The sequence below is a fragment of the Anabrus simplex genome, chromosome 5 (genome assembly GCF_040414725.1).
Source record: "Anabrus simplex isolate iqAnaSimp1 chromosome 5, ASM4041472v1, whole genome shotgun sequence".
Classification (NCBI taxonomy): domain Eukaryota; kingdom Metazoa; phylum Arthropoda; class Insecta; order Orthoptera; family Tettigoniidae; genus Anabrus; species Anabrus simplex.
Genome location: NC_090269.1, coordinates 435,625,199 through 435,640,498, shown reverse-complemented (window position 1 = coordinate 435,640,498; position 15,300 = coordinate 435,625,199). Strand labels below are relative to the sequence as shown.

At 36.3% G+C, this 15,300-nt stretch overlaps 1 protein-coding gene across 3 annotated transcripts in view; it reads left to right on the top strand.

The window, feature by feature from the left end:
* LOC136874208 (zinc finger protein 569) overlaps positions 1–15,300 on the top strand; it is a 79,689-nt gene that overhangs the window by 19,224 nt on the left and 45,165 nt on the right. For 2 of the 3 annotated variants that reach the window (XM_067147842.2, XM_067147843.2), the window contains exons 3-4: positions 1,754–1,849; positions 10,071–10,153. In XM_067147842.2, coding sequence (XP_067003943.2) covers positions 1,754–1,849; positions 10,071–10,153 — 179 coding nt within the window. The remainder of the gene's footprint in view (positions 1–1,753; positions 1,850–10,070; positions 10,154–15,300) is intronic. The other variant, XM_067147844.2, reaches the window with a different exon arrangement.

Here is a 15,300-nt window from a genome sequence, read left to right as displayed (position 1 = left end):
GTCATGGTAGGTAGTGTCTCAAGATCGAGGCTTCAGTGCCTTTCATGTGCTAAGTGTGTATTGATTGACTGTCATTGTTTTTTCGTTACTGTTGTCGGTTATTTATATGGCTTTTAAAAGGTCGTGTGGTTATCGTTATTCTGCAATGGTTTGCTAAAGGTATCTTTGTGGGATTGACATCATTTCCTTTCATGTCAGCCAATTGCAATGCTACTAGCTGCTGAATTGATGGACAATGGTGGGTACTAGATTTAATTAGGTTATGGCCGTTAGGTCCCTGGCTATCCTAGTGAACATATTGTTCCTCCGAAAGACATTTCACTAAGATTTTCATCATTTAAACTTCTATACAATGTTACTAATGTTGGGTGAGCACAAAGTAAAATACCGTCACAGTATAGCATGTCTAAAGTAAACATTATGTTGAAGGCGGAGATGCAGTCAAAGATTATGGAGAAGTGATATATTTTCATCATCTTTCCTTTCTCTGTCTGTTGCTACTCTAAACTCAGTGCATTGCGATCTTCTGAGTGTGTGGCTATCAGTTCAATGCCCCTTCATCGTATAGCTCAGAGGGTAAAGTGATGACATGCTAATTTCATGTTGGCAAGTATGACTTGTGTTCAGTCTAGAGGTATTTGAAGAAGCTGAATTATCCCAGCACATGTCTGTAGTTATACTGAATTCCTGCACATCATTCTGCCACCTCTTGTAAAAATATCAAAATTATGTTAGAGAAATGTGTGCCAATATCGGAAGCAACTATTTTGTTCATAAATGTGCAGAGTTATTCTAAATGATACATTGAATATCAAAAGACCTGTACCTTTTAAAGACTTTCATACAATAAGAAATGAAAGCTCTCCAAATTTTCATTGGGTCTTCCTTTCATCACATACTAGTATCATGAAAGAGGCTCTGAAACAGCAGATGTACTTGCCAACATTGCTGGCTCAGCACTGATGGTGTTTTCATCCCGACAGTTCTTCATAGAACACTCCGTAACATCCTTGTAGTTGTAAAACATTTCATTTGTAGTTTCTTTGAGTGTGGCCCATATCACACCCTTCCCTGGAACGTGACTGATCAGCCTGCTTCTTTCATGTTTTGTTTTCATTTTTATACTTGGAAGCATTGAATTGCAGTATGTTGATTGAAATGGAACTGTCTCTAGGCAGTATATAGCACTTTTGAGCTTGGCAAAACCAGAGCAGAGAATGTGCTTCAGATATTTTAAGGTATTATAATCTGCTTGTAAACAAACTATCCTGAGTATGTAGGATTTTCTCCCATTATATGTCAACAGATTTAGAACAGCTCTAACACATTTACATGGTTCATACAACCTCTAAAATTTTTAAAATATGATTTGACATATGAAAACAGTTCATATGATTTATTGTTTATGTCTGTGACTGCTTACTTGCAAAATTCTGTGCAAGATGGCTCTAATTCCATCTCTGGTAGGCTGCAATAAATCTTCTGGTTTGCCTAGAAAATTTTTCTCAGTTTATATTTGGATAGCATTCTTGTCCTTTCCATGACATTAGGTTTGAGCAAGGATAGTAACACCAATCTCAATACAGCCTTTGGTTTTAAGAATTGTTTCCTGGTAGAAACCTTCCATAAACATTAGCAAAATTTTAAAATCAACTGTAAAACTGGCAGGTAATGAATTACCATGCTCTTTTGTTGGTGACTGTATTTGTAGAAGTGTGTTACTTGCTTACCTAATATGTCTTCTTTTCCATAGGAAATTATTGAACATGTAACAGAAATTATAACTCTGAAGAAAGAAACCAAATCAGAGTTAACAGAGCCAGAGCCAACAGAGGATTGTTCATTTGAGGTAATGTCCATAATTTGATAAGCCATTGTCATGTAATGAAAATGATTAGAATGTGGCTTATCAGATATCAATGTTTAACCATTCATTTTGATGTGTATGATTGGTAGTACTATGGAAAATAAACTTTATTATGAGGTTGACTGTTTTCTCACCTAATTTTCATATTTTGTTCAAGATGTTCCAAGATCTTGCGTTAGGTATGACTTGGCAGATGGGATGTTTCCATAGACCTCTAATGCATATCATTTGGGAACTGGCATTATTGCAACTAATACTTTTGACTGCATAAATATCTTCAAACACAAATATGCAATAGGATACATTCTTTTGTTTCTGTTGAGCAAAAGTATTGGCAACTATCAGTGACCATTCTGAAATAGTTTTTTCAATTTTTTCTTCAGTAATTTGTTATAGTTATTGAGTGTAAATAATTTGTGTAAATAGTGTTGAACAGTGTAGTATAATTTTGTGTAATGTGGTGACGAATGAACTCATGGATTACTTGCTGCCCTCTACAACGGCAAGTTATAGGCCTACATGGTGAGTAGAGTTTTCTATTTTATTTCTGGAAAATATGATATTTGAGTGAATGTGTCTTTATTATTTGGAGTATTTGATAACTTTTCATTTGTGTGTTATGCATTTCAAAGATGAATTAATATAAGGAACACAAATAATACTCTGAATCGGAGTAAGTATGAAATGGCACATACAGAATTTTTGCACTGACACTGGATGAATTGAAATATCATTTTAATTGTAAATGATAACGAAATTTACACTGCTACATCTAATTTTATGCTAAATTTAACATAATATAATATTTAATTGGGTGTAGGTTGGCAGAAACTATTTTCTTTTCAAATAAAATCTTTACTGAAAATGATTCCCCACTATGCAGGAATTTCTCCTATATGACCTCCCCACGTAACGGGTTAAGAATTCCAATAATGTCTTGGCAACTGGCTTGCACGGAAGAAGAACGTAATGGTCACATTAGAGGATTAAATTAACAATTTTTTCAAATTGCCAAAACTACCACCCACCACTATGTTTTAAGTTAAAAAAGCCAGTCACGAAGCGCTGGTTAATCATACTAGGGTGGTTCAAACATACACTCCGTTCCAATGTAGGTGTTCTTAGATGGAGCTAAATCAACAGGCATCTTGTTGGTGAGAGATTCACAGCTTGACTCCCAGGGTAAAAAACGGTGGCGATAGAGAGCAGTACACAAACAGTTGATGAATCACGCAGACTCAAGCAGTTGCAATGTTTATATCCTGTGATGTGCCATAAAATATCCAATGAGAAAATGACTGGCTACAGTTGTATTAAATTAAATCCAGTCACTAATTCAGGGTTTCAGTTAGCAATAATGTGGCAAATTTAAACAAAATAAAAAGAAAGTTTAAGGAATATAACAATGTCCTTTAATTATAATGCCACAGGTTCATACTCGGAAACTTTAATGTCTTCTTGAATAGGGCTCCTCAAAACTGTTAAATTGAAGGAAGAGCTTTCAACCACTACTACCTTGCATTTTACACACTGCAGCATTGTCATCACTCGAGCTTCATTGCTAAATGATCTGGCATACACTTTTACCACAGGCTTCCATAGTGTGTCAGTTGGACCTACAAGTCCTAATGAATTGAAGATAGATACATTTCTTGATTCAACAGTGTTTTAGACAAAGCGGTTGTGTAATATTCGTGTTCTTTTCTCACGTTACATATGACATTAAGTTAATTGTGAAATGGTGCCCAGATTATTCATAAGGTTTTTAATACATCATTGTCATCTTTGAGCTAATTTGGTTGAATCTATCTGTGATGAGCTGGAATTGAATTCAGTTAGACTGGGCCAGTAGAGTTCCACTTTCATAAGTTGCAACCTCTACGATTGAGTAGGTTTTGTAGTTCTTCCCAAATTTTGATTGCTTCCTGTAATTCACCCTTGTAGGATATACAGTTGTCTACATAGAAGTCTTGAATTAAGATGTTTGCTGCAGAAGGGAAGCCCATGCCTTCTTCTTTGTTGAATTTCTTTGTGCATCTTATGGCGAGAAATGCTATTCTGTAGGTTACAGTTGGGAGACCATATGTTTTGATTGGCTATTTTGACCTATCATGCCAGAGTAAACATTGTAAGTTGTAAATGTTATGGTTGAATTTCATATGATTGTACATTTTCCTATTTCTGCTGTTAATGCAATGTACTGGGCCCAGAAGCAGATGATTATAGAGAAGAGTTGTTCTTGAATAGATGGCTCTGAAGGCAGGATGTCGTTGACACTTATGCCATTGTCAGTCTTGACTGAAGTGTTGAAAACTACAAGTGTTTTTTGTTGTTGAACTTCACTGCTTTAGGATGATGTGAATTTAATAATGGCTTTCTTCCTATAAGGGTTTCACATTTATTTATTTCACATGGCCAAGTGACTCAAATTCTTACATGGATTTAACATATTTCTGACAAAACTTCTCATTGTTTTCAGTCTTTTTTTTCCAAGAGGAGGACATGCTGAACTGCCATGTGTTTTGATCTACCAAGGTTTAAAGGGTCTTCCTTAATATGGAGTTCTACAGTGTATCTGCCTGATGTGTCTGTCGTCATGTGTTGCTGGAAGACTGGTTCACACACCATTTCCTGTAGTGTCCTCCTCTTGTATATTCCAAAATAGTTGAATTTTGTTTTATAGGTTGTGTAGGAATATTGATGAGGTGTAGTATTGTCATCTTCCTTTCTTGTTTGAAGATAACTATGAGTTCATCCTAATTTTGTGTTCTGGAGAACTTGTTAGTTTTCATGATTTTCTGCTCCATCATTAAATGGTGCACGAAAACTTGAGTTCACGGGGATAGGTGAGTTTAAAGAGTGTGCAAATGGGATCAGTTAGTATTTAGTCTCCAGGAATGTTCCTGTAGGACAGGTGATTATGAGTTATGTTAGAAAGGACAATGCAGTCGATGTTGAAATTGCTGTTGCTCTAATCGGAATAAACTTCTGCTTTGATGATTGTGTTCGCTTGTGAAGCGAGATATCTGAATGCCTGTAGTTTTAAGATGTTTCTTGTCTTCTTCATTTGCAGCCTTGGAACAACACTTTGTGAAATGCAGTTGCTCTGTGAGCCATTGTCAAGAATTGTTGAAGCGTTCTGGAATTCACCATACCTGCTTTTTATTTTCCCGAGAGCAGTGCTAATTAGGTCTCGATTCCCTTTTACAGCATATACCATACAATTTACTAGTGTTTTGTTACAATTTTCTGAGTATTGGGCTCAAAATATTCAATGGGATTAATCTGGAGGAGAGTTTAACTTCGAGCAAATGTATGCTTCATTTTCTTAAAATGGATAGACACTCAAAGTTCATATCACTATTTCAATAAACATATTTCTGTTTTTCTCTGTCCCTCATTGGGAGAATTTGATTGTTGTGTGATGTGGTGCTGAACGTTCACTTTGTCAGCAAATGTTAGTTGAAGTGAATTGTTTTTAAGTGTTTTACAATAACTGAATATCTTTTAAGTTCAACTTGCATTAGGATCATAAGCTATGAAATCATGTCTTTGGCAGTTTTTCTAAGTATGGTGCGTGTGTGGACAGTGCTACAAGAATATGAGCATAAACTTGGAAGCATGATCTAACATGATTACAATGCCAATATGCTTGGTAAAGTTCTTAGAGATATTGGATGAACGACATACGGAGAAGCCTAGATCCTAGAACAGAAGAGTGTAGGTATGCAGCCCATGTTTTCTTCAAGGGTGGAAAGCATACTGTGATTTGGGGTTCTATTTTTTGTTTATTTTTCTGAAGTAACACAATCTATCATAAAATTTTGGACATGTGTATGAAAACTTATGTCCAAAGTTACATGTAAATCTGGGTAACAGTAAACACTCAATTTTTAAAATAAAAATAAAATTTTTAACGAACTGCTGAAATTACTTTTTAAGATGTTCGTTAATAATAATAAGGTTATTGGCTTTTCATCCCACTAACCACATTTTCAGTTTGCAGAGGTTCCAAGGTGCTGGAATTTCGTCCCAACATAGTTCTTTTACGTGCCAACATATCTACCGACATGAGGCTTACATATTTGAGCACCTTCAAATACCACCGTACTGAACCAGGATCGAACCTGCCTGGTTGTGTCCAGAAGGCCAGCGCCTCAACCGTCTGACACTCAGCCCAGTGAAGATATTCCTTATACTTACTCCCAACAATAGGGTTATTAATAGGAGGAATTCAGGCAATTCTTTTTTTGTGTTAATGAACAACTGACCATGTAGGTATCGGTGTACATTTGGGAGATGGTGGGTTTGAACCCACTGTAACAGCCCTGATGTGCAGGATTTTGATGGTTTCAAATTTTGTATGTCATCGTCGCCATAAGACCTGTGTGTGACGGCGTGATGTAAAGCAGATTGTTAAAAAGCAATTATTTGGTGAATGAGAAACTGCAGAAATCATCATAAATGACCCTAATTTGCCATAGGTTATGTTTAATAATAATAATAATAATGTTATTTGCTTTACGTCCCACTAACTACTTTTACGGTCTTCGGAGATGCCAGGTTATGTTCCATTGTTTTTTGAATATTAATTACATTCAAAGTTTTCACCTTTTTGTCTTTACCATAAACAGAGGAAATATCATCAAACTAAATTTTGTGTACGTAGTCAATGAAAATTTATACTCTATAGGCTTTTGGGCTTATGCCTTGTCAAGAAAAGAAGGTTAAATTTTTACTGTTTCGTAGAGAACTGTGCTCTGCATCCTCAGAAGAAATCTCGACAGTCCATGAGAAAGGCTTCTTAAACAATTACATTTTAATTTGGAACATTAAATAGAGGTGGGAATGGTACGTTCATTCGCTACGAGATGGCCCCCAGGACATGGCACAACGCTAGCATTCGAAGCAGAAGCTGTCCCAACTATCACAATCAGTCTAATCGATTCACATAACGTGTTTGCGTAACATATGACATTGACTAGTGTAGGACATAGACACAAGCCTGGAATGAAACATCTGGCGACGAGGAACGTACGAATTTGGAAAACACTGAGATAAAATAAAAATAGTGAAGGGATAGGGAAGGGAACTACCTACATAAATCCTTAATGGCTGACAACCAGGTATTACTTAATTGATAGCTGGTGTCCCTGTTGAAATTGTTAGGATTTCTATGTATTTCCACTGCTTCCCTTATAATCCTGGACCTGTAGTCTGTAGTGTGAGTAAGAGCTCGAGCGTCTTGGAACTTGACATCGTGACCTGGCGATAGAGCGGGCTCAGCTATTGCCAATTTGTATGGTTGGTTTAGACCAATATTACGTTCATGTTCTTTGATACGGGTACCAATGGTCCGGCATGTTTGGCCAATGTATAACTTACCGCAAGTACAGGGAATTTCGTATACCCCACAATGTAAAAGTGGGCACAATTTGTCCTTGATTTTACTCAGACTGTGAGAAATTTTAGTTGTGGTGCCAAGCAGGGTTTTTATATTGTGTTCACCGAGGACCTTGGCAATTCGATCTGTGATGTTGTGAATGTATGGCGAGTAGGCAGTTCCCTTCACTTCTTCCTTCTGTCACCTTGGCTTGGTCGCTTCTCTGGGATGTGGGGCTCTATGAATCTGCAAATCACTGTAACAATTACCCTCGAACACGACTTTGAGCGTGTCCATCTCGACCTGGATATGTGGTGGCTCACAAATTCCTCTCGCCCTCTTGGCGAGAGTTGTGAGAATGCGTTGTTTTTGTGCTGGCAGGCGGTGAGAATCTGCAAGAAATAGCGATTTGTTGGTTAGGCTTACGATAGACAGTATGTCTTAAGGAGCCGTCTGGTTTCTTTCTTACTAGAAGATCCAAGAAAGGAAGGCATCCATCTGACTCCATCTAAATAGTGAATTTTTTTGGCAGATGTTGCTGATTTAGGTGGTTTAGAAATAGATGAAGTTTTTCAGGACCTTCTGTCCAGACCACAAGTTCATCATCAACATACCTCCATCATATCACAGGCTTGACGGGTGCCGAAGCAATAGCCTCCTCCTCAAAATGCTCCATAAAGAAGATGAGTGTTTCCACATGGGAATATGATTAAAAAGACATCGACAATATGATGTATGTATGTTTTCCTCAGTCTGAAGGCTTGTTGGATCATCAGCAGCACCACCATTAGTTGTCATAGATGGCCTAGGCATCACTGAAGAGGAATACTGAGGAAATGAAGAGTTAACTAATTTCCCATTGCTTTCCTTACTTAGCCAGAAATTCCCATTGCATATCATTCTGCCAACCCACTGAAATGCATGGAACAACCAACCCTATGAGCAACATTTACACACCATTTATAGCAGGGATTGGCTGCATAAGAAATGGCCCTTCTAGCATCACTCATACCTCGGTCACTTTCCTGTTGTCAAAGCGAAGGATAAGATTGTGACAGATCAGTGAAAGTAACAAGAATTTTCTAGCACATACCAGAAGACAAAATGTATTGTAAACACTAGGTCTCGCCAGCAAAGCCATGGCAATAAGATACAAAACTTTAAAATTAGAAATGCTGCTGTGTTTGATAAGATTTCTGGGGAAATACTGAAGTCAGAGTACATATCTATAATGCTTAATTGATTACTGTTTGTATGAAGCAAGTATACTGAACACATCAAGAGTAAAGGGTGATAAACATAATGCCAATAAGTACATTCTAGTCATCATGACTGTTATTGCATGCAAGCTCTTGGAAAGCATTCTTTATGATTATATTATACACGTTAACAAAATTACTAACTGGTCCGAAAGAAGGTTGTTCAGGTTTAGGAGATGTTATTCTACTGTACTTCAACGTGTAGGATTCAAGCATAATATAGTAGATATTTTAGATTCAGGAGGTTAACTGGACTCTATCACGATTGACCTACCTACGGCTTTTGATGGGGCTAATCATTGGTGAATACTGACAAAAAGGAGTGAAATTTAGTTGCATAAAATAATGACTAAAGGGATGGTTATTTTTCTAGAAAATAGAATTAAAAGCATTAGAGTAGGTGAAGCTTTATTTAATCCTGTAATGATTATGTGGGGTTATTTGGGGGTTGTAAAGGAGAGGGCATTTATATCTCCAGCAAGGCCACAATTAGAGTAGGATTACTTGATTAGAGAACAGGAAACAATGCACAGAGAGCAGCTCCATTTATTGTGGGTGATTTCTGACAAAAAAAAGTTGTGTTACAGAGATTTTGCAGAGTTTGGGCTGGGAAGATTTGGGGAAGGGAAACAAGCTGTACGACTAAGTGATATATTGTGAGTTGTCGTTAGGGATATCGCTTGGAATGATATTAGTAGATGAATAAATTTAAGTCAGTGTTCTTTAAAAGTAGGAAAGATCACAACATGAAAATAATTTGAAATTCAGGGGGACAAATATTGGCAAATGTTCATTTATAGGAAGGGGAGTTAACAACAGAAATGATTTACCAAAGGAGTAGTTTCATAAATTTCCAAATTTGTTTTTTACTTAAACAATTGATATACATTCTGCCACCTGTGTGACAGCTGTAAATGCCGATCAGTGTTGATTGATGGATTTATTTTTTTATTTATTTATTTATTTATTTATTTATTTATTTATTTATTTATTTATTCTTGTTCATCCTAATGTGATGTACAGGGACAGATAATGGCTATTTCTCTGGTTATGATTTAAGCATTGTCCACTTGTTGGGAAATTGGTAAGAATAATGTGGGATTATTTGATATTACAGTGAGGTGTTTTGGGAATGAACTTATATAGGAACATGGAAAGGAACGAAGAAGCGACATGTCAGGTCAAAGGTAGAAAGATGGGAACAAGGGAATGTGAATATAAGGTGATATTGAAAATAGCTAGTCAGTGTGGAAATAGGAATCAAAAGAAATAGAAAAGGGAGCAAGAAATGGTATTTGGTAAGGATTTGAAGACAGTCTTTGTCCTTCATGTTTCTCCTATTCCATTGCTACCTTGTCTAGTGCTATCCTATCATGTGTTTCTTTTCATGTCGTTATCTCTCTTATCACTTGTCTGTTCCTTTCCATTCTTATATTTTTACATTGGGAGATAAATTATTTATACTTTATTGTGCCAATATGAAAATTATGTTCTCAGCTGTTCCTTGTTTATATTTATTTCCTTACTTCTTTATTTAACTTTTCTTATTTCTTACTTATAGCCTCCTGAAAACACAAAGGAGGAAATATTCATAGAACAACACAGTGTTGATCCGCTCGGTCTGTACATCAAGGAAGAAACAAGGTATGTACACTATTAATCCTATACAAAAATGTATAAGGTTGTACCCATTCACTGTGTTCAGTTGTGGATAATTTATCTCCAAAAATTGGTCATTTTCATCAGATTTATCCTTTCTTTACAAGGTTACATTTATACTCTAATATATTAACAATAGATTTGTTAAAATTATCTAAAATGTTCAGGAACTTATGATCATATTAGTGTGCCTCAGTGTAGTTTTATTGAATATATATGCAAATATAATATCTGGTAGATTAGATATTTCTGCAGTGTATTTGCTTATAATACATTTAAGCAATGGTAAAAAATGTATTCTTCTTTCACTGTCACTGCATCATTTGTTCATCATATTTTTGTTATCTGAAATGTCATCTGCAAGTATTACCTCCAGATATTCTGAAAATCTATGAATTCAAAATTGTTAAATTTTTATGGACATTGAAAACAATATAATTATTTCAAGTTACTTCATTTATTTCCATTGATCAGGATATTGATGGCTCCATTCAGTAGTACAATAACACAAAGAATATTGTCTTTTTTTAAAATTATTTATGAGGTTAGCTTTTAATTTCTTATGATCTGTCCATTTCAACTGTGTGTTAAGTCAAATTCCTCTATTTGTGGATGCCAAAGCAGAAGGGTTATAGAAATGAAACATTCAGTTTAGTAGATCTATATATTAGATACCATAGTTTTGAACTAAAATTTCCATTTTGTTGTAAGCATGACAAGATATCGTGGTGTTGATTTGAAGTTTGTTCAAGTGTTATGGTCGTACTGGTTGATTGTTGCCATTTCCTACTTTTCATTTTAGTGCTCATCATCAGTCAAGTGCTTTTACTGTGTAGATTGGAAACACATTTACAAATTTACGAGGGCCATCCGGAAAGTAGTACCTGTTAGCGCTGCATTAAGCGCTGACGACTTGGGTAGCCGCTGGGCAAGGTCAGACCATGTCAGTGGCTTGTCTGCCTGCTCTGTGCGAGGTTGCGTGACGCTAGCATTGCCTGTGTTGTGCCTGTGATCATTTCAAATGTTTAAACAAATTGAGAACCCTGCCAGTTGTGAAGTGAGGGCCGTGATTAAATTTCTTAATGCACGAAACGTTCGACCTTGTGATATTCATCACCAATTAACGGAGGTGTACGGAGACAATGCGATGGACGAGTTGTCTGTTCGGCACTGGTGTTGCACCTTCAACCTGGGGAGGGGGAATACACATGACGAGGAGCGTCCAGGGAGAACATCTGTCACTACAGACCAACTGCTGAGCGCAGTAGACGAATGCGTGCTGAATGATCTGCGCGTCACAATCGATGAACTCTTTGAACATTTACCTAATGTGTCTTGAACAGTTGTTCATGAAATTGTCAAAGACCATCTGCATTATTCAAAAATCTGTCCAAGGTGCATCCCTCGCATGCTTACAGAGGAGCACAAAACCAAGCGTATGGCTGCAGCGCTGACATTTCTGGGACGTTATTCCGATGAAGGAGACTCTTTCCTGACTCGCATCATTACTGGGGACGAAACATGGGTTTGTTATGCATCACCTGAAAGTAAACAACAGTCAATGGAGTGGCATCATGCTCATTCACCAACCAAACCAAAAAAATTCAAGACAGTTCTGTCCACGAGGAAACTCATGGCAAACGTTTTCTTGGATCTCCAAGGTGGTCTGCTCATTGATTTTATGGCCCGTGGAGACACAATTAATGCTAATGTGCATTATGAAACATTAAAGAAATTATGGCAGGCAATACAAAATCGACGGCAAGGTCTATTGTCTACAGGCGTCATTCTCCTTCATGACAATGCCAGGCCTCGTGCAGCTGCAATAACACAACTTTTGCAGCAATTCAAGTAGGAAACCTTCGACCATCCCCATATAGCCCGGACTTGGCCCTTTCGGATTTTCATCTCTTTACGAAGCTTAAAGACTTTCTGGCGGGAAAAAGATTTAACTGCGATGAAGTGCTTAAATGAGCCGTGACTACGTATTTCAATACGCTGGCGGCAGAGGACTATGATGCTGGAATACAATAACTCGTCACATGTTATGTCTAATGCCTTAATTTGCCTGGAGATTATGTGGAGAAGTAGTGTAAAATATGCTCTTTCCAATGAAAATGTGTATATTTGTTAATATTTGCTCCTCTGTCTTTATTGCACAAACGGGTACCACTTTCCGGATGACCTTTGTAGTAAAAGTAGTATATAATTAGTATAAAGCAATCAAATGGGCAGCTACAAGAGAAGTTTTAAAATTTCTAAGGTGGCCTAAAAATTTGCCAGAATTCTTCACATAAGTAAATTTACTATCTCATGAATGTAGGTAAATAATAATGTAATGATATAAGATTATTTCTGAATTCTTATTATAACAGTGATATAACAGAGTAGTGCAACTATATATCCCGTTATCAAACTTTTAACTCTGTAGTGTCCTCTTAACTGTGGGTGTGCCATTGGGCTATTTGGTGGTTACGTTTTTGCTGTTGCACCTTTGCTGTTTACTGCATAAAATGATCTTTGATTGCCACTCCGTCATTCCCTAGGATGTGATTGTATAAGCTAAGACTTGTACTCTCAGCCACGGTCTTGTATCAGCAGGTTCTGATATTGCTAGTCATGGCCTAATATTTGACTTCAGTCCACATTCGTGATGGAAATTATGAATTTTGAAAGGTTTATTTCTTTCTTGCATCTTCTCGTCTGTTGTGTGATGCATTGACTTGTTTCAAATGTACATTCACAACTAGTGGTAAGAAATATTCTCTTAAGTCCTCAATGCTGTCCAGTACCAGCTTATATTCTCTCATTATTCATAGAAGAGCCATGCATACAGCTGGAGAACGCTGTAATGTATCAACTCTTCGAGGTTAAAATTCTTCTGTTTCTTTATAATTCTTGTGTAGGCTAATTTAGAAAACAATCTTGTAATATGACCTCTAATAAAAATGTTGCTTATGAAAATCATTATTCCACGTTGCATATTTCTATTTTGGATGGGGTTTAGTTTTGCTTTCTTCACTCTAACCAGGAGAGCAACAAGAATTTAGCATATAATCATTTTTTCTTGGTAAAGAAGGCAGAGGACAGTCGATTGTTAAAGTAGCTTAGTCTGTTGAATATCTTATGACTTAGATTCTTCTGAAGGATTCAGTCGACAGGCTCTTACAGTATCTACAGCTTCTCACATTTTTTTTTACATCTCATCTCTGACTCTCATTTTTGCTGTCTAAAAATATCATGGAGCAACTTACGTGACTTCTTTCAAAATGTCTAAAAAAATTCCATTTCAATTTGGCACCAAATTACATAAGAGCATGCTACGAAGATTAATAAATTTCTTAATTGCTGACTTATGGAAAGACACAAGGCCCTGAGCTAACAACTTAGTACTCCGATTACCTTCCATTTCTGGAGAGAGACATGACGCTCATCTAACCACATAGTAGGCTGAGGTTACCTTCTACTTGTGCAGACACACATGGTTCTGATCTAATATTGAGTACTGAGGTTACCTTCCGCTTGTTGGAGACATATGGCCCTGAGCTATCTACTTAGTGCTGCAGTTACCTTCCACTTGTAGTGTGTCACATGCCCCTGAGCTGACCACTTTTTTCCGCTCCTCCAAGGTCTTCATATTGATAGACCTGATCGGGGTGAAAATAACACACTAATGAATGTGATCGTCTGCTGTCTACGATGGTATAGGCAGAAATATGAATTGCAAAATTCCATTCAGCCTACAACACACTGAGAGACTATGCTCTTGTTGCTACTCATAGAATTTCACCCGATATTCAAACTGTCACTGCTAATTAAGCTAGATAATCCTGAATTATTTCTTTTGGTGAGTTATGTATATTCTCAATAATGCATATAATGGAGTGAATGAAACACAAATTGAACAAGCATTCTGTCTCTGAAAATCCATTTTGTGAAAATAAGCCATTTATATTTATTGGACACAGGCTTTAAGTGAGAGAATTTGAACATAATAATTTTGAGCCCTTCCTGCATCGAGGTACGACACAGCCATAAAATCCCGACAGTTAGATATAATCTCAGGGTATCTCTTCACTTAAGAAAAATATATATATTTTTTTTGCAGGTTAGTCTTTACGTGAATTCAGAGAAAAACGTAGGGACCGTACGCGTTAATCACCGATTAACATCTCAATCCTATCGCATAGAAGTGTAAATTCATCACCGACCACATAATTCTAACCCAAATCGCATGATAAACACCTTACAAACTAATTAAATCTACTCAAAACTACTACAAATTATCACTCACTGTATTATAAAATCCTGAGAAAACATATTTATTAAACTAAGGAAAATAAGAAAGAATTGAGAACTCGTGTCATTATGAACTTCCACAATTGTAAATCAAATCAATAATAATTTGTTAAATTCAACATTAAAGTCAGCGCTGGCTTACTAACAAAATAATATGATATAATGAATTCTCTATTTCTGAAATGAACTCAAGTTTTCATATCTATATCCATCTTTGAAAAATAAAACCAGTTATTAACATGCATCACTGTATGACAGTTACATCGTAATAAAAAAAACATTTGGAATTCCTTGTTATAATTTATAAAGACTGAAATCACGAAATCTGAATTTGTTAATGTATCACATCATTGGCGAAGAACTGTACTATGACGACCGACGTGCTAAGGTTTCCATCCCTATTGCCTAAAAATCACGGCTCGTAATTTACCCTCTTCTCAATTAAAATTATAACATGAATTATAAAACGACACTCAAAATATAAAATAATCTATCTCATTATTCTATATAAATTATTCTTAATTTACTGCTATACGGCTCAATATGCATTCATTCGTTAAATTTATCTCTAATGTATATCATATGTGCAATAATTCAATAAGTATCTTCGTTATGATATCTTGGTACATTCTATTCATATTCGTTTAACGTAACTTACACTTCACATATATTATGAGAATACGTCACAAGATTCGTATATTTTATATTAACAGCTGTACTTAACACTACATAACCTCTCAAATTTCAACTATATATGACTATTCACCATTCATACCTTATTTCATGTCACTGCCACGGTGTATTTCTTTCCTTGTGTTTGCATCGTCTAACTG